General features: G+C 29.2%; 3 protein-coding genes across 4 annotated transcripts; all 3 read right to left on the minus strand.

The window, feature by feature from the left end:
• Positions 1-988: 988 nt before the first annotated feature.
• Positions 989-2,391, minus strand: LOC123269964 (hydroxylysine kinase). Its single transcript, XM_044735921.1, has 3 exons — positions 2,338-2,391; positions 1,770-2,161; positions 989-1,702 (listed from the first exon to the last, which is right to left on the minus strand). The coding sequence occupies exons 2-3, from the start codon at positions 2,142-2,144 to the stop codon at positions 1,016-1,018; spliced, it is 1,062 nt and encodes a 353-aa protein (XP_044591856.1). The 5' UTR covers positions 2,145-2,161; positions 2,338-2,391; the 3' UTR covers positions 989-1,015.
• A 3,656-nt stretch (positions 2,392-6,047) lies between these two features.
• LOC123269971 (tigger transposable element-derived protein 6-like) lies at positions 6,048-8,785 on the minus strand. 2 transcript variants are annotated; one of them, XM_044735928.1, is made up of 3 exons: positions 8,664-8,785; positions 7,153-7,493; positions 6,048-6,286 (listed from the first exon to the last, which is right to left on the minus strand). In XM_044735928.1, exons 1-3 carry the CDS (start codon positions 8,675-8,677, stop codon positions 6,063-6,065), a joined length of 579 nt encoding a protein of 192 aa, XP_044591863.1. In that variant the 5' UTR covers positions 8,678-8,785; the 3' UTR covers positions 6,048-6,062. The 2 variants fall into 2 exon arrangements, with proteins under 2 accessions (XP_044591863.1, XP_044591862.1); XM_044735927.1 differs by lacking the exon at positions 8,664-8,785 and having other exon boundaries at positions 7,153-7,600.
• A 201-nt stretch (positions 8,786-8,986) lies between these two features.
• Positions 8,987-10,322, minus strand: LOC123269969 (N6-adenosine-methyltransferase non-catalytic subunit-like). The gene is given in 6 exon segments (XM_044735926.1): positions 8,987-9,432; positions 9,502-9,678; positions 9,680-9,890; positions 9,893-10,059; positions 10,149-10,166; positions 10,298-10,322. Coding segments are annotated over 4 exon segments (726 nt in total). The 5' UTR covers positions 10,035-10,059; positions 10,149-10,166; positions 10,298-10,322; the 3' UTR covers positions 8,987-9,236.
• Between the last annotated feature and the right edge of the window lie 10,767 nt (positions 10,323-21,089).

Consider the following 21,089-nt stretch of genomic DNA (forward strand, 5'->3'; position numbering starts at 1 on the left):
TTTATTTTATTTCCTGATTATAAAATTGATTTGTTATTATAAAAAGATGGATGAACTCTTCAAAATCTGCTTTAATAATTAATATCTTTCTTGCAAAAAAATTCTCAAACTTTTGTTGACCTAAAAAAAAACATCATATGTACTTACTATGATTATGAGTCATGATCCTATTTAAAATACATTAGGCAATTGTTTGGAAGTGGGGTCTACCCTTTTTCTGGTGATAAATGATCAAAAAATAAATACTTTTAAATCGTTATTTTTTTTTTTAATATTCTACTATGAGACAAACAGGATACTAATAATTTTATAAAAATAGTCAATTCATTTAAACGCTTTTAATGGTGAAAAATGTTATGTCAATTAAAAATCATTAGTAAAGTACGGCCACATAATTCTAGTCATTTATTAGTGATACTTTAGTTATTTTATATGTAAAAACAAACAATTTATTTTAAAAATTCTAAAAATATTCATTTTCTCTATTTTCTAATCATTTTTTTTTTTATTTTTCTAATCGAAAAATTTCCATCTTTTTTTTAATTTTGACTAAATTTATTCTATTTTTGGTAGACTTTGCAAATAAGTATGTAGTTCATAAAAATTTTAAACATTATTTTTATGGATTAAAATATTATAGACCTTATTTCCAAACAACGATCTGACATTGTTTTATCGACGAAATACCTCAAGACCTGGATTCCAAAAAAAGGATAGTTTTTAAGATATAACAGTTAGAAAAAGATTTAAGGTTTACATGGTTCATTCATTATTCGACAAAATTAAAACATTAATCATTTAATTGAAACAGAAAAATAAAGTAAATTTTTTGTTTTGAGAAAATTTTTTTGTCAACAACTTACTGTTTTTTTAAGGAAAAAAAGTTTTAACAAATTATACTTTTTTTTAAATCCTCTGATATACGTATATATATAATTGCACAAATGGGTATAAAAATCATTTGAAAATGCTAATAAACATATTAAAGTTACTAAAAAAAAAAGTTTTTATTATTTCAAAGTTCCCATATTTTCATAACATCATCATCCTCAATTACCCAAAGTTCTCGAATAACTTTCCATCCTGGTTTTTGTGTAACCGTTAAATAATTATTTTGCGGCTCATTTAAATGTGAATAAATTCCTAAAATTAAGCTTTGACACAAACGAGCACAAACAGCCGTTTTTAAGATACTTTTTTCAAAATTTGATAATGTCTTTTTACTCCGATATCCGCTAATAAGATATTTTCCCGCTTCTATATCACAAGCTTGTATTATCATATAACACAAAGTTATTGCTAACTCAAATACCAAGTACGAATACTGAGTATCACCAAAGTCAATAATCCCTATGACTTTATTTTGTTCGGAATTTATCAAAATATTCTGTTCATTTAAATCGCCATGAATCATACCTTTATCTAATCGATTAAGATTACCGATAACATCTTTTTTAAATCTCTTAATTATATCTCCCAGTAATACTTTATCACTTTCATCTTTAATAACGAACAAATAATCACGCAATCGTGGTACTTCCATAAGAGTCCATAAGTGAGTACGATTTTTAAAAGAACTATGAGAAAATCCACGGAGTGCTTCATTTAAAGTAGCTACGTATTTTCCTACATCAAAAAGTAGTTCTTTCGTTACTTTAGCATTGTATAATATTTCTCCAGGGCAAAAAATCAACAAGCGTACCTAAAATAATATTTTCATAAATTAATTTTGATTTGAAACAATGTTTACTCCATAAAATTAAACTCACGATATGTTCAGCAATGTCTTCATTTTTCAGTTTTTCCAAGGAATAGTAAGAACCATGGATATTTTTTATCGGCACGGAACAAGCTATATTGCATTTATTTAAATACAACATCATTTCATTTTGCCCTTCAATACAACTTTTGTCTTTAGAGTCTATTAAATTCATAATCTTCAATACATATCCTTCATGATTAATCTTTTTTACATGTGGGTTTTCAAATTCGGGGTCGCAAAGTATTCGATAATTTTTATCATCATAACTATTCAACTCTTGAATATTTTTCACTTTCAATCCGTATAATTTTTTTACTAGCTTTCTAGCTATTTCATCACTGACTACTGGTCTTATTTTTCGCTCAATTACTGGTGAAGCCATTGTTTTATTTCTGTTCACTAAAGTAAAAAAAAAATTGTTAGAATAAAACTTATTCTCAAAATGTGCGAAATAATTATTTTCTTGACATAAAATTTTTATATAATTTCCAAATCTCAGATTATTCCTTTAGAGTTCAAATTCGAAGACTTTTATCTGTTGAATTAAAATTTCAAAATAAAAAATACAAGCTTACCTTAAATAATTTATCGAGAATTCAATTGATCTCAAATTTTTTCTATTAATCAATCAGTTAATTTAAAAATTTTTATAATTTTATGCAAAATTATGAGTTTCCAAACTTTTATTCATAAAAAACTAATGATTGATGTGTTTATATTATTTTTATATTTATCAACTTATTGAACACAATATAACTCAGTAAAAATTTTATAATTTATGAAATTTATTTTAAATGAAAATGAAGGTATTAATTTTATTACTGAAAGTTATTGACTTTCCTTTCAGTTTAGTATGACGGCCCAACGAATAATACGACACTGATACCAGTAGACATAGGTTCATATTATTTATATTAAGTGAATGATAGCGGAGATTACTGCCGTCTACATTGTATAGAGTAGCTACGTAGTCTACTTATCATTTAATGAGTTTAATTAAACAATAAGCGTAAATAACAATATAATTCTTTTTAATTGAATTGAAATAATTTAATATTTATTTTATAATAAATGTTGGTACGAAATAAAAAATATTTTTTATGAATGGCACAAACAATATAATTTATTGTTATCTGATTGTTCAGAAAAATTAATAATTAGTAAAAAAAAAATTACTAATTCTTTAGGAAAATTAGCAATTAGTAAAATAAAAATTCTAATTAGTCTAATATTACTGTCAAGTATTTGTTACATACAGTGAAACCTGTATAAGTGAGACTTGAAGGGACTATTTTTTTCTCACTTATAGAGGTTTCTCACTTACCCGAGTTTCTCACACAGAGAAGGAAACTTAGATAGACAAGGTCAGAGAATAATAAATCCGAACAAAACAGTTTCACTGTAAAAAAAATCGCGCCAAGTCCACGTTCATAAGATTATTAAGAAAAAAAAATTTGTTTTATTCTTTACAAAAATATATAAAATAAAAAAATTAAAAAATCCAAGTAACCGATATGATTGTTTATGATTTTCGGAAATTAAAAAAAATTTTGTTACAAATTTAAAAATTAAAAAAAAAATTTGGAACGTATTTAGTGTGCGCGGTTGCAAAATATTTTACTTTTCATAAAATTCGTAAAATCTATTTACTAGGACTTTAAAAAAATTGAAATACACAATGACGCACACCAAGTACGTTCCAAAATTTTTTTCTTAATTTTTAAATTTATAACACAATTTTTTTTTTAATTTCCAAAAATCATAAACAATCATATCGGTTACTTGGATTTTTTAATTTTTTTATTTTATATATTTTTGTAAAGAATAAAACAAATTTTTTTTTCTTAATAATCTTATGAACGTGGACTTGGCGCGATTTTTTTACAGTGAAACTGTTTTGTTCGGATTTTAGTATTTTTTGTAATTATAATAAAAATTTACAATTGGTACCAACTTAAATCTCGCGTTGGTTGCATTTTTTATAGCAAACTATCCCCTTGAAACTACAGTTTATGTAAAAATAATTCCAGCGCACCCTGGCGGGTGTAGATGCAAGCTGTGAAATATCTTTTTTTAACTGTAGTTTCCCATCTAATGAAGGATTACTATGCATTCTCGAATTATTTAGTCTGTGGCAGATCACTTTGCCCATCGAAAAAAAGTCAGAATCGAAATTTTTGCGTTGCTATAGTTTTTGCGGATTAAATTTAATAATTTCAAGTAGATTAATTGTTATCTATATATATATAAGCGAAATACCACTCACTCATCACGAGATCTCCGAAACTATTCGCCCGATTGACTTGAAATTTAGCATAGTTACTCCATTCGTGATGTAGACGCTCACTAAGAACGGATTTTACGCAATTCCTAGCCAAAATGAATTTTTCGTCTACCATCACATATGCCCTCCCCTCCCCTCCCTCTCATTCTTCTCCTCCCCTCCCGTGCCCTATAATCTTTCCCCTTCCCTATATCTCTCTCTTTTTTTGGGAGCGAAATATCATTTTGACCCTCTAATCTAAGAAACCATCAGTGGCACCCGTAAATTATCGAACTCAACCCCCCTACAACCACCCACGCTAATCAACCGTTGCCATGGTTACCATTGTCATGGTTATCGTTGCCATGGTTACCGTTGCTATGGTTACCGTTGCCGTGGTTACCGTTGCCATGGTTACCGTTACCATGGTTGCCGTTACCATGGTTACCGTTATCATGGTTACCGTTGCTATAATAACTGTCAAAATGATTGATTTTAAATTTTATCGATTGACTGTTGGGACAGTAGGAATTCATAATCATACGTTTTTAAGAAAGAATAGCTAAATCATTAATAACTGAAATAACTTATATGTATTGGAATAATCATGAAGGATGAACTCGATTATATCATAACACAGATAAATTAAACATAAATATTATCAAGTTGATATTGTTAAATGATTATACTGATTTTAATGATTAAAATTAAAATGGTAAATTGTGTCTGATGCGTCTTCTCTAAAATTTTACAACGATATCGTTAAATTATTATAAAAACGGTCGATTTAAGATAATTTCTAATAAAATGAGTAATAATAAATATATTTTTAATACCACTTAATTTGTTATGAATTTATTAATAACTAGCTGATACCCGCCCGCTTCGATAGGAATACAATAAATTTTTATGGTGTAACCTAGATGAAAAATATAAACAAAATGGTTAATTTCAAAAGATAATGAATATAAATTTTGAATTAGAGAAAAGTGATTGTTTGTGATGACCGGTGTTAGCGAGTATTAAATATATGAGAAAAGTATTTTATTATTAACATTTTTTAAAATTAAAAAATTATTGACATTTTTAAAATTAAATAATACTATGAAGCGGAAAAGAATAGGAGTTACGGATAATTATTACGTGAATCGTTCCAACATTCACGTAACAGAATAATTGGAGGAGGAAGAGATTGAGAAAGAAATAGGAAGGACCTTCTTAATAAGAGTTTACAGAATATGCGAGAAAAAATTCAGATAGCTCGGACAGGGATTCGAACCCAGAACCTTCCGGTGACATGTCGACTACTCTACCATTTGACCTATCCGGTCTAGACTAAATGTTTAGGATAACATTATTATAATGGGAACGCATCTCATTACACAGTACGTCATGGGTGATGCGGAAATCTGTCTAATGACAGATTTACTGACTAACTGACCCATTGATTGATTGATTATTAATAATAAAATACTTTTCTCATATATTTAATACTCGCTAACACCGGTTATCATAAACAATCACTTTTCTCTAATTCAAAATTTATATTAATTATCTTTTTGAAATTAATCATTTTGTTTATATTTTTCATCTAGGTTACAACATAAAATTTTATTGTATGCCCAGCGAAGCGGGCGGGTATCAGCTAGTAAGTGAATATAATTAATTAAGAACAGTCAAATAAAGTATGAATTACTGTTATAATATACAATTCAGGAATAAAAAGTACCGTAGAATTAAATAAAATTTTGCCACCTCAAAATACCGTTCTGCTTACAGTAAACACAGTCGGTAGTCTGGCGCTCCGTTTACAGCAGATTTGAACGGAACTTGGCGCCAGATTCTACCGAATCTGTGGACCGTTCTGCTTACAGTAAACACAGTCGGTAGTCTGGCGCTCCGTTTACAGCAGATTTGAACGGAACTTGGCGCCAGATTCTACCGAATCTGTGGATAGAAATAGAAAATATACATTACTATACTGTATAATAGAATATGAAATAATACAATATACATAATGAAATACAGTACAGAAATTCACTTATAGAATTCGGTCATTTTAGTTAGCTTTAAGTTACAATCAGCAGTCAACAATTCTTCAATAGCAAATAATTTGTCAAAAATAGTTTTATCATTAATATTAGAAAATTCAAAATATTTATGCAATGTCCACAATGCTTTTTCCGCGTCAGATTTGGATACTTTCTCAACTGTTGCTTCTTCTTCTTCTTCTTTTTCCTCTTCTGTTTCTATAGGGGAGAAGGGGGGCAATTGAACCACTCGACAAAATCGAAAAAATTGAAAAAACGCTTCATGCTCTTAGAATTAGATTCTAATGTGTTAAACTCGGATATGATCAAAATTTGAAATCATTGCGATTAATAAATTTTGAAAAATTGAGATTTTCTTATTTTTAGGCATGTAAACTTTGTTTTCGGCTGGTGACAAATTGTTTAATTATATTTCAATTTTTGAATTAATTGATAAAGTTTGAATTGTAGTAGTTATATATACTAATATTTTATAATCCTAAATTTTGTTCATAGAGATATAATAGTTTATTTATTTATTATTTACTATTAATTATTTAAAAATGATATGGGGTCAATTGAACCAGCAGTCCCGGGGACGATTGAAGCATGGGACATGCGCGCGCATCTTGACTCTACGTGAAAAATACTCAAGGAAATAACCTAACAATTTGATGAACTGAATTTATAATGAAAATTATTTTTAAATTGATTTTATATAATATCTGTGCATTAAAAATATGCAACAGTAATATTAGCAAGTAACAATTAATATATCATTTATTAAAAGTTCGGGTTTGAGTTTTAAATATCATTGATTCAATTGACCCCAAGCAGTGGTTCAATTGCCCCCAAGCAGTGGTTCAATTGCCCCCCGAGCGGGGGTCATTTGAACCATTTGACGCGTTTGGATAAATTAATAATTTTTAAAAATTCACGTTGTTTATTCACTAATTTATGTATTGATAATGATAGCAGACTTAATTAATAAACTACGATTCCAAGAAAAAAAAAATTATTATTTAGTTTTAATTCGAATAGTAAAAAATTACTAAACATTTTTTGGTTCAATTGACCCCCTTCTCCCCTACACGATGTTGCTGCAGAAACGATATCATTATCGGTCAATTCCCCTGAAGTCATCACATCCTCATCAATATTGACATATTCGTTGAATTGCAGTTGCTGGTTGTCATCATTTATTGCTAGAGCCCAAACATCGTCACTAATCGTAGTTGTTTCTTTTTCTTGTTCTTGTTCATTACCTTGTGAATCAAACGCATGTAACTTGAAACCTGATTTTCTAAAACAATTTGCGATTGTAGTTTTACTGACAGAAAACCAAGCTTTTCTATCGAATCTCATAGCTTGTAAAATGTTTATTTCAGCACTTACATTGTCTTCTATACATTTCACAACATGATGAACGACTTCTTTTCTATAAAAAACTTTGAAATTATTGATGACACCTTGGTCTAATGGTTGTAGTCTGCTTGTCGTATTTGCAGGCAAGTAAATAAGTTTAATGTGATCTAAAGGAGGCATGTTATTATGAGCTGTACAATTATCGACAAACAACACAATTTTCCTTTTTTGTTGCCGCATATCGTTATTTAATTTCTTTAGCCAATCACAAAAAAAATCCCCTGTCATCCAAGCTTTATTATTATTTTTATAATTTACTGGTAAAGTCTGAATACCCTTAAAACATCTCGGGTTTTTAAATTTTCCAATTAACAGAATAGGCAGTTTTTCAGATCCGGACATATTCGCACAAAGGAGAACAGTTACATGTTCTTTGCTGAGCTTTCCACCATGGCAAGATTGACCTTTAAACGTAAATGTTTTGTCAGGTAGACACTTGTAAAATAATGCTGCTTCATCGGCGTTAAAAATTAATATCATTTGGTGAATAATTTTGTAAAAGATTTGATAAGTCCGTTATCCATTGAGTACACAGAGATTCGTCAACATCGTTTTTTTCGCCGCATATTTTCTTGAAAACCAGGTCGTTTCTCTTTTTAAACCCTTCTAACCAACCATTACTTGCACAAAAATTGGCAATACAGTTTTGTTGAAAATTCTTGAGCTTTCACTTTTATCATCGGACCGTTAACAGGAATATTTTGAGACAGCAATTGTTTAATCCAAGTTATTAAACATTTCTCAAGATCTGGATACTCTGACAAACGGACACGTTTAAGTTTTCCTTGTCCTTCCACACACTGCATCTGAATTCTATCTTTATTTCTTATTATTCTGTACAATCTTGACCTTGGCACAGCAAATTCTTGGCACAATTCATCAAACGATTTACCACTTTCGTGAGACGCTATTAACGTCGATTTTTCGGTTGCTGACAGACAATGTAATTTTCTTTTCGACATTTTGGCTCAGACTAATGAATGATACTGAATGACTGAAGAAAAATGAATGAATTCGAAATGCCATAATAGAGAGAAAAGATAAAGTAATTTGCAAATAAACAGGTGACGAATACTAAATACGCATTAATGAACGCATACTGAAAGAATGTTGCCAATATAATGGGATAAATAGCTTTAAATACGAGAGAAAAGAACTAGTAAGTCCTGAAAAAATGTCTCACTTATAGAGGTTCATCAATATTACTTAAAGAGGTTTTTCAGTGCAGAGGTACCGGGACCTGAGAAAAAGTTTCACTTATAGAGGTTTCTCACTTATCCAGGTCCCACTTATCCAGGTTTCACTGTATTTGGCGCAAGAACTGCCGTGTCTCCGCAACTATCAAAGAAAAAATTTATGCTAATTTTATTTACAATTACATCAGATTATTTTTTTATTTTTTCTTTTTTTATTTATCAGTTGCCGTATTTATTTTTGTATTTTTAACTATAAAATTCCTTCTTCAATTACATACTTATTAATTTACATAGAACTTCAATGAAATAAAAAAAAATAAATTAAATAAAACATTATACATTTCATTTAAGTCATTACGATTTCAAAATAAATTTACTGTATTTTCTGCAATTGATTTGAAAAGTGATAAATTCAGATAAATTGTCGGAGCGATAACTTGACAGGTAAAATTATAATAAAAAATTGAAAATTAAATTAATAATCAGATTTGAATCGACATCGATGCACCTGAATTTAATTTTTTTCTTCCACGACCTCCACAATTGAAAGCACAACGACCTCATTTCGTGACCTTGTCCTTTGAAGGTGGAGACTTTGGTCTCAAAGCTTCTATTCTCTCCATGTAACTGGTTGTTGTTTGACTGGATGCGAAATATCCACTGTATATGTCGGTATTGAAATTAATGTTGGCCAATTCGGAACCAGCTATCAATCAGCCTAGACGAATTGTGCTATCTTTTCCAAACAAATAGAATCTGAAAATCAAATTCAACATCAATAATTGATTAAATTAATCCAATAATAAAATTAAATTGAAATCATACCATCTTCTTTCTTGACAAAAATGTTCAATGATGTGAAAAACTTTCACAGGCTTTTCAATAGAACCATATTCAGGCTCCTCCGAAATGATTGAATCAATATCAACATTCGCATGAATAAAATCACCATTGATGGACCTTCTAACTGTAACTTTAATTTCCACAAGACAGTGTTATTCGTCGGTTGAAAACTGCTTTGCTGTCAAGATTCTTGCTGTTTCTAAGATTATCAAAATTCGTACAGATCCAACAGATATCTTCATAGCAACGGAAGCCTCATTTGCGCAGACGAAATCGTCCCATACCCGAACTATCGGTTTTTTTACACCAGAACAAGACAAAACTGTGGTTCGCTGAAACTTTTTCAATATTCAATTCCATTATCTGGCCCTAGTTCAAAGCTCGACATTATTCGCATCACAGGTTCTCCGATACTCTTTCAATGGCAGTTATACCAAAATGATATTAAACTTGCAGTTTAAGTCTTTCAAGTTCAATGAACTTTTTAATGTCAACGAAATGTTGACAGTAGCCATTGTGCGGCTTCAACAAATGAGTTCCCTAGAAAAAAAAAAAACAGTTCTTATTAAAAAGGTTAGACATTTATAGCAGCTATTTTGATAAACAGGCTCCAGGTTACTTTAAAATACCTTTAAAATGTTGAAGAGCCCTGTTAAAAAACTCCAATAAGATCCCATCAAAAGCGACAAAAGCCACTTAGAAACCAATAAAATTTATGGGTTTCTAAGTGGCTTTTGTCGCTTTTGATGGGATCCTATTGGAAATTTTAAACAGGGAGTCTTTATAGACTTTTGTTCTGCCAAGACGATAATATCTTTTTGATTCTTGGTTTTGTCTTGATCAGACTTGATAATTCCAACTCAAGCCTTCTTTTTTTGAATTCCGTCATCATCTGTGTCCAACACTTATCGTAACTCGTCAATATTAGCAATCCCAAGCTCTAAAACAAAAGATTTATGACGATTGCCAGAAAATGCTGATATAATTTTCTTTCAATATATTAAAAACATTTTTAGCAAAGATCTAATATCTAAATAAATATGATGATGAAATCCTGATTGTATTATTTTAATTAAACAGAAAGAAGTAATTTCTTAAAATTTCTCGATGTGAAATTTTCTTTTGAATTTCAGCATCATAAAGTAAAAAAAAAAAAAAAAAAAACAACAACTTAGCACCTATGTTAATAAATTTTTACGTTTTTGAAAACGTTCTCGTTGTACTTGTAACATTATTGTTTTACAGTCGACGCTCTCTGTATTTGACCGCTCTCTGTATTTGACCACATTCTTCCTCTATATTTGACGATTTTACACAGCTCTTCTTATGGACAAGGACGAGTAAAATACAGAGAATGGTCCTGTACGGGCGAGTCAAATACAGAGAGCGTTGACTGTATAAACAAAATATGAACACTTTACTCAATTTATAAAAAATACGATGTTTATATATGTATTACTCAAAAAAATAGGTTAACATTTATTTTAAAAAATACAGTCGACGCTCTCTGTATTGGACCTCTCTGTATTTGACCGCTCTCTGTATTTGACCACATTCTTCCTCTGTATTTGACGATTTTACACAGCTCTTATGGACAAGGACGAGTCAAATACAGAGAATGGTCCTGTACGGGCGAGTCAAATACAAAGAGCGTTGACTGTACAAAGCGTCGATAAATCTTGTCCAAATTAAAACTTACAAAATTCTCTATCATAATAATTGTAAAACTTGAATAAATATATATTTGTTTTAAAAAACTTTTTACCAATGTTATGCTAGTAAATAATTACCGTTGACATTTGATCAAGGTCCGTACATAGACCATTAGAGATCCTTGGTAAAGGACATGTATGAACCTTGGGTCAGACTGCAGATAAAATTTTCAGCCTTACTAAATTCATGTGATAACTTACCGTTAATCACGCTTGACATAAGGGGTGTAATCTAATTTCTAATTATTGGCTATATTGGATTACACTAACGCTGTGTATTGTTAATAAAAAAAAAAAAAAAAAAAGTAATCTAATTATACTTAATTAAGTTAATATATAAAATTCGGGGTCATCTGGAGTGATCCAAACGGAAATGTAGCCATTGTAATAATTGTAAAAGAATTCCAAAAGTAACTTGCTTTCTTACAAGTTATATACATTTAACATTTCATCCATTTCATATATAACACTTAATAGAGGTCAAATAATAGTAAATCCTACAAAAAACAGTTTCACTGTAAACCGTCGCGCCGAGTACACGTTCAACTATTGTTACAAACTATAATGATTTGATTTTTACAAAAAACTATTAAACCAAAAAAAAAAAAACCAAGTACAAAAAATTTTTAGATTAAAAGCGCCAAAAGACAGTAAATATTAAGGAAAAAATTTAATGTACTTGGTGTGCATTATAATTCACACTACTAATATCAATTTGAAAAACTGTGGGTAATCAAAGTATTCGAATGATGCACACCAAGTACATTAAATTTTTTCCTTAATATTTACTGTCTTTGGCGCTTTTTAATCTAAAAATTTTTGTACTTGGTTTTTTGATTTAATAGTTTTTGTAAAAATCAAATCATTATAGTTTGTAACAATAGTTGAACGTGTACTGGCGCGACGGTTTACAGTGAAACTGTTTTTTGTAGGATATCTCTTTTTTTTTGTCAAGAATATATTAAGTGACATAATCACATATTTTATCAAAATTTTTAAATTCCAAATATGTACCCCTTAAATAATTCAGATAACTTTTTATTCATGAATTTTTGTAATAATTTAGTAACAAACGAAATTATTACAATACTTTTACTTTGAATGACTAGCGTGACTGACCAATGTGATATCTTTGTATTGTTTTTGAATTTTTTAATAGCTTCTATTGATAATATAATTTGTATCATAAGGTAAAGTACCCAGTACTTGAACACTCATAAAAATAGGACTAGTACTTGAACAGACTTTTAGAATTGTTGAAATACAAAATCCGTATATTTATCATAAATAATATGCACATGTTATAATTATTTAATGATACAATAATTCATTTCTGTAAGTTTTTTCAATTATATATCAGAACAATTATATTTTAGTTAGCCGATAGATGCTATTTTTTTTCATGAAAAAGGTATACCTTAACCGTATACTAAACCGTAAACCGAACAATCAGTAAAAAAAACCGGTATATCATCATTTTAAGTAAAAAACATTGTACCACCTAATGAATAGTCTTTTCTAAAAAATACGTATTTTTTGCAAAGACATAAGCTATGATTTTTATATTAAATTTTAGCGTCTAACTATACCTCCAGATTTTCAAAGTGGTACCCAAAGCTTGAACAAGCTGGGGCCGTATAATTTTAACAGCACTCTCATCTCTAATAGGTTTATAAACGAGTGATCAGCATTATGGTTTTTATTAATTACTGCAAATTTAATGAGTTTTATAGCTAAAAATTTGTGTAGTTGAAAATTATTGAACGTCTTGAATTGAGTTTTTTTTATTTATAATTGAAAATTTGCTTTGTCATTCATAAAAAATGTAATTAAAAAAATTAAATACAAATATTTCTCATTTTTAAATGAACATATTATATATTGATAGTATTATTTTGAATATTAAACAAAACAAAATATGTTATAATTCTTTTGATATTTCCATATATATTTTATTAGCTCAACTACTGGGTCCTTTACCTTACATATAAACTATCACTACAGTTAAGATTTTTAAAATACAGTGGTAATGGTTTTGCGGCTCTACCTACTGTCGTATGTCGAAATTCTAAACTAAATACTAACTACTTATGAGCGCTAAGTTTAGTATATTTAGTATACTAACTACTGATGGTAGAATAACAAGTTAATAAGTAGTGCCAACTTCGAAATAACAATATTCGCCCTAAATTTGTAAAATCTCTCGTAGAATCGAAAACAGGCACAAGCAAAAATTTTCAAACTTGAGATATATTAAATAATTGTTAAAACCCAATAATTTTTTGTAATATATGCATAATTCGTTAAAAGAAACTTATTAACAATGGTCTAAAGTGTTATTCTCTTAGCAATAATAGAAAAATATAGAGCTAAATATATGAGGAGGTTATGTTGACATATGATTAGAGAATAGAGACACTGTGTCTCTCGCCATATGTTGGACATGTACTCGGCGCGAGACACTGTCGTGTCTCCGGATCCTATATGTAATAAAATACACACATTAAAACTATCTGGCTTCTCTGTAAATAAGAAATTAACAGTCGGTAAGGTAAGTTTTGTTAGGTAACTGGCGGTAGAGTAAATTCAAATTACCCTGATAGCCAAGTTGGTCGCAACTTTCCGTCGATTTACTGCCGCAACTTGTCACCAAGTTGACGGCAAGTCTTGGAAATGAACTCGGTTGTTCACCAAGTTGACACCAAGTTGTCGGCAAAAATTGCTTTCGAAACTCTTTCGCACCAAGTTGACGACAAGTTTCTCAAGAAATTTGGCGACATATTGCGGCAGTAGATTGGTCTTGTTTTTCTCAGAAACTTGTAGCCAACTTGACATCAACAGTTACAAATTCGGAAGTTGACCGCAAGTTGTCGCTAAATTGGTGGCAACTATCTGACACCAACTTGGTTGGTTTGAAACTGTGGCTATCAGGGTATATAGTTAAATTTAAACACAACTTTTTATTACTAAATAAGAATAATTCTTGTTGAAAATATTTATTTTTTTTATTTATTACAATATGTAAGGATTGATTATTGAAATAAAACAATTAATTGCTTATTTAATTTGAAATTATTTATTTTTCTTTGTGAAATAATTTTTTTTTTTTAATTATATAAAATAGTAAAATCAGACTATTTGAAAGATTACAGGACATAGTTTATTTTCATTTAATAGAATTATTAAATTTAAATGATATTAATAAATTTTTATTTATTTCAAACTTAGACCATTATGTCATTTATTTATATCAATTAAATAAACGATTAGTTGTTATATTTCAATAATCAATCCTTACATATTGTAATAAATAAAAAAAATAAATATTTTCAACAAGAATTATTCTTATTTAGTAATAAAAGGTTGTGTTTAAATTTAACTATATAATTTGATTTTAACTATAGCTCTATACCGATCACACGTACATCCACAGATTCGGTAGAATCTGGCGCCAAGTTCCGTTCAAATCCGTTGTAAACGGAGCGCCAGACTACCGACTATGTTTTACTGTAAGCAGAACGGTTTTTTGAGGTTGCGAAATTTTATTTAATTCTACGGTACTTTTTTTTACCCAATTCGTTTATCATAACAGTGATTCATAATTTATTTCACCGTATTAATTAATTATATTCACTTATAACAATTTATTTACTTGAAATTATTAAATTTTATCATCACATACTATAGCTCGCTCAGAAATTTCGATCCAGACTTTTTTTTGATGGAGAAAGGTCAGCGCCACAGACTAGATAAAATAAAAATGTGTAGTAATCCCACGGAGCTTAGATAGAGATCTAAGCTTAGATCTATCTAAGCTCCGTGAGTAATCCTCCTATAGATACGCAACTACAGTTAAAAAAAGTAATTCACAGCTTACATTTACGGCCGCCAGGGTGCACTGGAATTATATCTACATAAGCTGTAGCTTCAAGGGGATAGTTTGCAGTAAAAAATGCTGCCAACGCGAGATTTAAGTTGGTACCAATTGTAAATTTTCATTATAATTACAAAAAATACTAAAATCCGAACAAAAACAGTTTCACTGTAAAAAAATCGCGCCAAGTCCACGTTCATAAGACTATTAGGAAAAAAAAAATTTTTTTTTCTTTACAAAAAGATACAAAATAAAAAAATTAAAAAATCTAAGTAACCGATATGATTGTTTATGATTTTCGGAAATTAAAAAAAATCTTATTGTAAATTTAAAAATTAAAAAAAAAATTTTAGAACGTACTTGGTGTGCGTCATTGTGCATTTCAATTTTTTTAAAGTCCTAATAAATAGATTTTACGAATTTCATTAAAAGTAAAATATTTTGCAACCACGCACACTAAATACGTTCTAAAATTTTTATTTAATTTTTAAATTTACAATAAGATTTTTTTTAATTTCCGAAAATCATAAACAATCATATCGGTTACTTAGATTTTTTAATTTTTTTATTTTGTATCTTTTTGTAAAGAAAAAAAAATTTTTTTTTTCCTAATAGTCTTATGAACGTGGACTTGGCGCGATTTTTTTACAGTGAAACTGTTTTTGTTCGGATCTAGAAGTTCTGTGTACAAGACATAATAAAGCTGCAACTACATTTAGACGTATATATAATCAAAGTGTTATACTATTACTAGAATAGCCATCCTTCCTATTTTCCACAATTAATTATAAAAGTCCTTCAGTAATAAATTTTGACTTGATGTAATCTATTACATTCCCGTACAAAAAAAATTTTGGTTCCTGATGAATTTCCGGATGAACTTCAGATTGTGAAACAAATATGAATTTCATCGGGAATTCCAGCTGACTTTCATGATGAATTTCGAAATATTATTTTGCATATTGTGTTCTTCTACTCAAAAAATTTATCCAGATATAAGTTTAAGATTCGTCAATGATGAGTCAGTATAAATAAAAATAAAAATTCCAACATAATTGACTCCGAATATTATTTTACGGATTAAAAAAATTAAGTTTCACATACGACTTGTTTCAAATTCATCATGAAAATCAGCTGGAATTCCCGATGAAATTCATATTTGTTTCACAATCTGAAGTTCATCCGGAAATTCATCAGGAACCAAAATTTTTTTTGTACGGGTTATAGAATCAACGATAATACCATATTACTTTGACGTAATATTACGTATAGTATTTTAAATCGATCTTCTGACGTATTTGAAACAAAATATAGTGAACAATATTATGAGGATGTAAAATCACCATTATGAATCTTTGTTTTCAAAATCCTCTTATCTTTTGGAGGGTCTTCTTCATTAAGATTCTTAATAGATTTAGATTTTTTTTTAGATTTAGATTTAGATTTATTTAGATTATGCCAAAGCCTAGGCCTGATGGCAAATTATACATATGCATATATATTGATTATAAGTGTACAAGATATAATAAAATTACAAATTAATGATGTAATATAATAAAAGATAGAACTTAATATGACAATTTGGTAGTAAATAGACAGTGTAGCTAAGTTAAACAAGAGAAAAAATACAATAATAATATATTAGATTAGATAAACATATTGATTTAACTGATAACGGACTTTTGCTATATATCTAGATTGAATAAATAATCATATATTTTATTTTTAAAAATTTCTAAACTTGAAGAGTTTATTATGTCAGCTGGTAATTCTTCCCATAGACGTATTGCCGTTACAACAAACGAAAGCTCATAGAGAGTCGAAGAAAAATTCGGTACTATGTAAGAAATATAATTCTTCTTGGCTGCAAGTCTCTCTGAACGTCGAATAGTCGGATCTTTAGTGAATAATTCTCGCAAATAGCAGGGCTTACCAGTGTTTAATAACTTATATAAAAAGCAAGAAGTGTAATAAATACGTCGACTCTTCACAGAGAGTCAACCTAATTCACGTCTATACGGAGTGATATGATTATCTTTTTTCAAATTATAAATGAAACGAATAGCCGAATTTATAGCACGTTGAAGTTTGCTATCGTTGTCAAAAGTAGAATTTGACATGACAATGATACAATAATCAATAATAGGTAATATAGTTGCTGAGACTAAAAGTTTTTTAATATTAGATGTATAAGTATTTTTGCGTAATTTTAAGCTATAAAGAGCTGAGTTTATTATAGAAACAGTTTTCGAGATATGAAGATTCCATGATAAGTCATAAGATAAATGAAGTCCAAGATACTTTGTCGAATCAGTATAAGGAAAAGCTCTACCATCAATCATGATGGGTGGTAAACCATCACGTTGAAGAGAATTCACTTTGTATTTAGATCCCAACAGCATTGCTTTAGTTTTAAGCAAATTTACTTCTAGACCATTTTCTCTAGCCCAATCGACTACTGCTTGAGCATCTCTAGTTATCTGATTTGTAGCTTCTTGTAATTGAAAGGTGTGAAAATGTACATAAATATATTTATCGTCGGCAAATAGGCCATGTCTACTATACACCAATCGTTTGGTAACTGTGTTCATAACCAAGAGAAACAGTATTGGACCAAGAACTGATCCTTGGGGAACACCGGAGGTAGTATCTAAAAATCCAACAGGAATTCCTTGGTCGTCCACTACTGACTGACTCCTGTTTGTTAGATAAGAGAAAAACCATTTTACTGTAGGGGCAGAAAAACCCAATTCAATTAGAGTTTTCAATATAATTTCATGATTTACATAATCAAAAGCTTTAGTTAGATCAAACAGGACTAGGAGAGTCAATTTATTATTATCTATAGCTCGGCTGATGTCATCTACAAGCTTTAATAGAGCAGATTGTGTGCTATGGTGCTTTCTAAAGCCGGACTGGTATTTATCAAGTAATTCATTATTCTCGAGATAATCTACTATTTGATTGGCTATCAACCGCTCAAGTACTTCACTGAGATGGGATGTATTTGCGATTGGACGAGTATCAGAAAGAGAATGTGGTGGGGACACTTTATTTACCGGAATAATAAAAATCGCTTTCCAAGCTTGCGGAAAGGTACTAGTATCCAGAGATTTGTTAAAAAGTGCTGTGAGAAAAATAGTGATTTGCGGAGTAAAATTTTTTAGCCAGCGAAGATCAAACTCATCAGGACTTTTTCCTTTAGATTTACGAAGTGTGAGGTGTAAAGCTTTTGTTACATCTATAATTTCAATTTTTGACCAAGAAAAAGAACAAGTTACTTGACTATTATGTAGAGATAACAATAAGTCTAGAGAATCTATGTCACAAGGAGGATGCCGCCTTACGATGTTAGCGAAATAATTATTTAAGTCTGAAGCTTCAAAGTATTTCAAAGGGGAAGAAGTCGTACTTTTAATCAGGCCGAGATGCTTCAGCTTGCTCCAAACATTTGTTCCGTTCGCAATGTTAGTTAGGACATTATTCAGGTAATTTTCACGAGCACTATTCAGTTCTTTTTTTAGTTCTCTCCTCGTACTTTTAAAACACCGAAGGAGTTCTGGGTCTTTATTTCGTCTAGCACGCTGATACAATGCATCACGTTCTTTACATTTGGCTTTAAGATCTCTCGTGACCGACGGGTTTGTAGTTCGATTTAATCTACGAGTCTGTAATGGAGCAAACTCATCAAGAGAAGTAATAATATTAGTATAGAAAAACTCTAATAATTTGTCGGGATCAAGGTGTTCTAACAATTCTCTGTTAACTTGAAGTGATTTAAAGATTGAATTGCTTAAGAGAGTATGATTTGAGTTAGAAAATTTTCTGAATGTAATTGTTTTATCTAATTTCTTTGGACTTTCAAAGATATATTCACATAGTAAGTAGTCATGGCCGTTTATGAATGGATGATCTGATTTGAAATATTTACCGAGTTTACATTGATTGTCAAGTAGAACAACATCAAGCCATGAATCTTTACTGTGGGAATGATGAGTAGTACCATATGGAACACAATATAGGGACAGTTCAGAGATGAAGGATTTCAAGTGATTTGATATGAACAGAGAATCTAATAGATCACAATTCAAGTCACCTGTAATGATTAAATTTTTATATAGGCATTAATTTAAAGATGATTTCAAAGAACTCATTTAACAGATTACCTTTTGGTCTACGATATCTTACTGACAGTAAGAGATGAGTACCAGTAATAGAAGTAACATCAAGAATTACATATTCCGGCTGATTTAAATGATCTGTGGCTGGGATGTGTATTATTTTGGCTTTTAATGAATTATGAACCAGACATGCAACACCACCTCCCATAACATATCGACCAGTGTCTGGATGAACTAAATTTCTATCCCTTCTGAAAACCGTGTAATTGTTTAGATTAAATATTGAATTATCATAGACTGGCTTGAGCCAGGTTTCTGTAAACGCAATAATATGTGGTTTAGTCTCAGCAACTAAATCAAGAAATTAGGTAATATGACCATTAAAACTATTAATATTTAAGTTTATTAGCCTTAATGCTGTACAATTTTAATTATCAATATCAGTTAAATCATTTACACGTTAATAAAGCTTATTTAAATCTATATCAAAATATATTTTAATTTTGGGAGATTTATGGTCTCTTTTTACAAACACTGTTAAAAATGTTTGTAAAATTACAATCATTTTACAAAACAAAGGTTGGGTAAAATTACAAATCGATGTTTACCACTGCGAAATTATGAAACAATTCTAGTAATTTTTCAAAAAATGTCAGGAAACTTAGTAGGATGTGTTGTAATTTTACGATCTTGATGTAAAAATTCTACTTGTATTGTAATTTTACGTAAATGTTTGTTGAATTTCATGAAAAAAATTTTAGATTTACTAACATTATTTGTAATTTGGTTTACTAAAAATTTTTGTAAAATCACAAAACAAAGTTGTAATGGAAATTGCAATGGGGTCATTGAAAATTTAGTAATTTTCTTTGTAATATTCAAATTTTGATTGTAAAATTATGTTATGAATTGTAATTTTACCAAAAATTATTATTTTTTTAATGTGTGTGGTAATTTTACAAGACTATTTGCTAAATTACTTTAAAAACGTCTTATATTTGCAAACATTTTTGATAATTTTATTTACCGGAATTTTTTTAGTATTCACGAACTAAAGTTGTAATATGAATTACAATGACGACTTTAAAAATTTAATACTTTTTTTTGTATTATTCAATTTTCGGTTGTACAGTTACTTTGTGAATTGTAATTTTATCGAAAATTTTTATTTTTTCAATGAGTGTAGTAATTGTACGAAACTATTTGCTGAAATTTTATAGAAAACTTTTTATATTAACAAACGTTTTTTGTAATTTTATTTCCGAGAAGTAAAATTACAAAAAAAAAATGTACCAAAAATTTATTTATTTATTACAATGGAGACATTGAAAATTCTTTTCATGACAAAGAATTATCTAAAAACTTAAATTAACTTATGCAAAAATATTTCATAATGTAATTTCGATTTTTTTTTATGATCAATAATTTCGATTTGTTTAATCTTCATTGAACTATTTGAATTCAATAAAATTTTTTAGAATCCCGACTTATTTTGAGCGATTCAATAAAATCTGCAATCATTCAAAATTCATTTCAAATCCTCTATATTGAAAAATACAATGTTAATTTTTTTTGATAACAAATTTTTTTCTGAAAAAAATGGGACCAAAGTTGGTGAGCGTCTGTTGGATTCTCTGAGCAAGATAAATCTCAGTTACAAACTTTTAGTTTTACATTGGAGATATTTTGTTCTTAGAAATATTTATTTTAGAAAAATAACGTATTTTATTTTACTAGTTTTTAAATGTGAAAAACACACTTAAGGCACATTTGTGCAGCTAGAATAAGAAAGCCTGTATAGGCTTGATTTTATAACGTTAGGTACTTGAGTTGTACAAAGGACTCCTTATTTTACGATGTGCA

The sequence above is a fragment of the Cotesia glomerata genome, linkage group LG7 (assembly GCF_020080835.1).
Source record: "Cotesia glomerata isolate CgM1 linkage group LG7, MPM_Cglom_v2.3, whole genome shotgun sequence".
Classification (NCBI taxonomy): Eukaryota; Metazoa; Arthropoda; class Insecta; order Hymenoptera; family Braconidae; genus Cotesia; species Cotesia glomerata.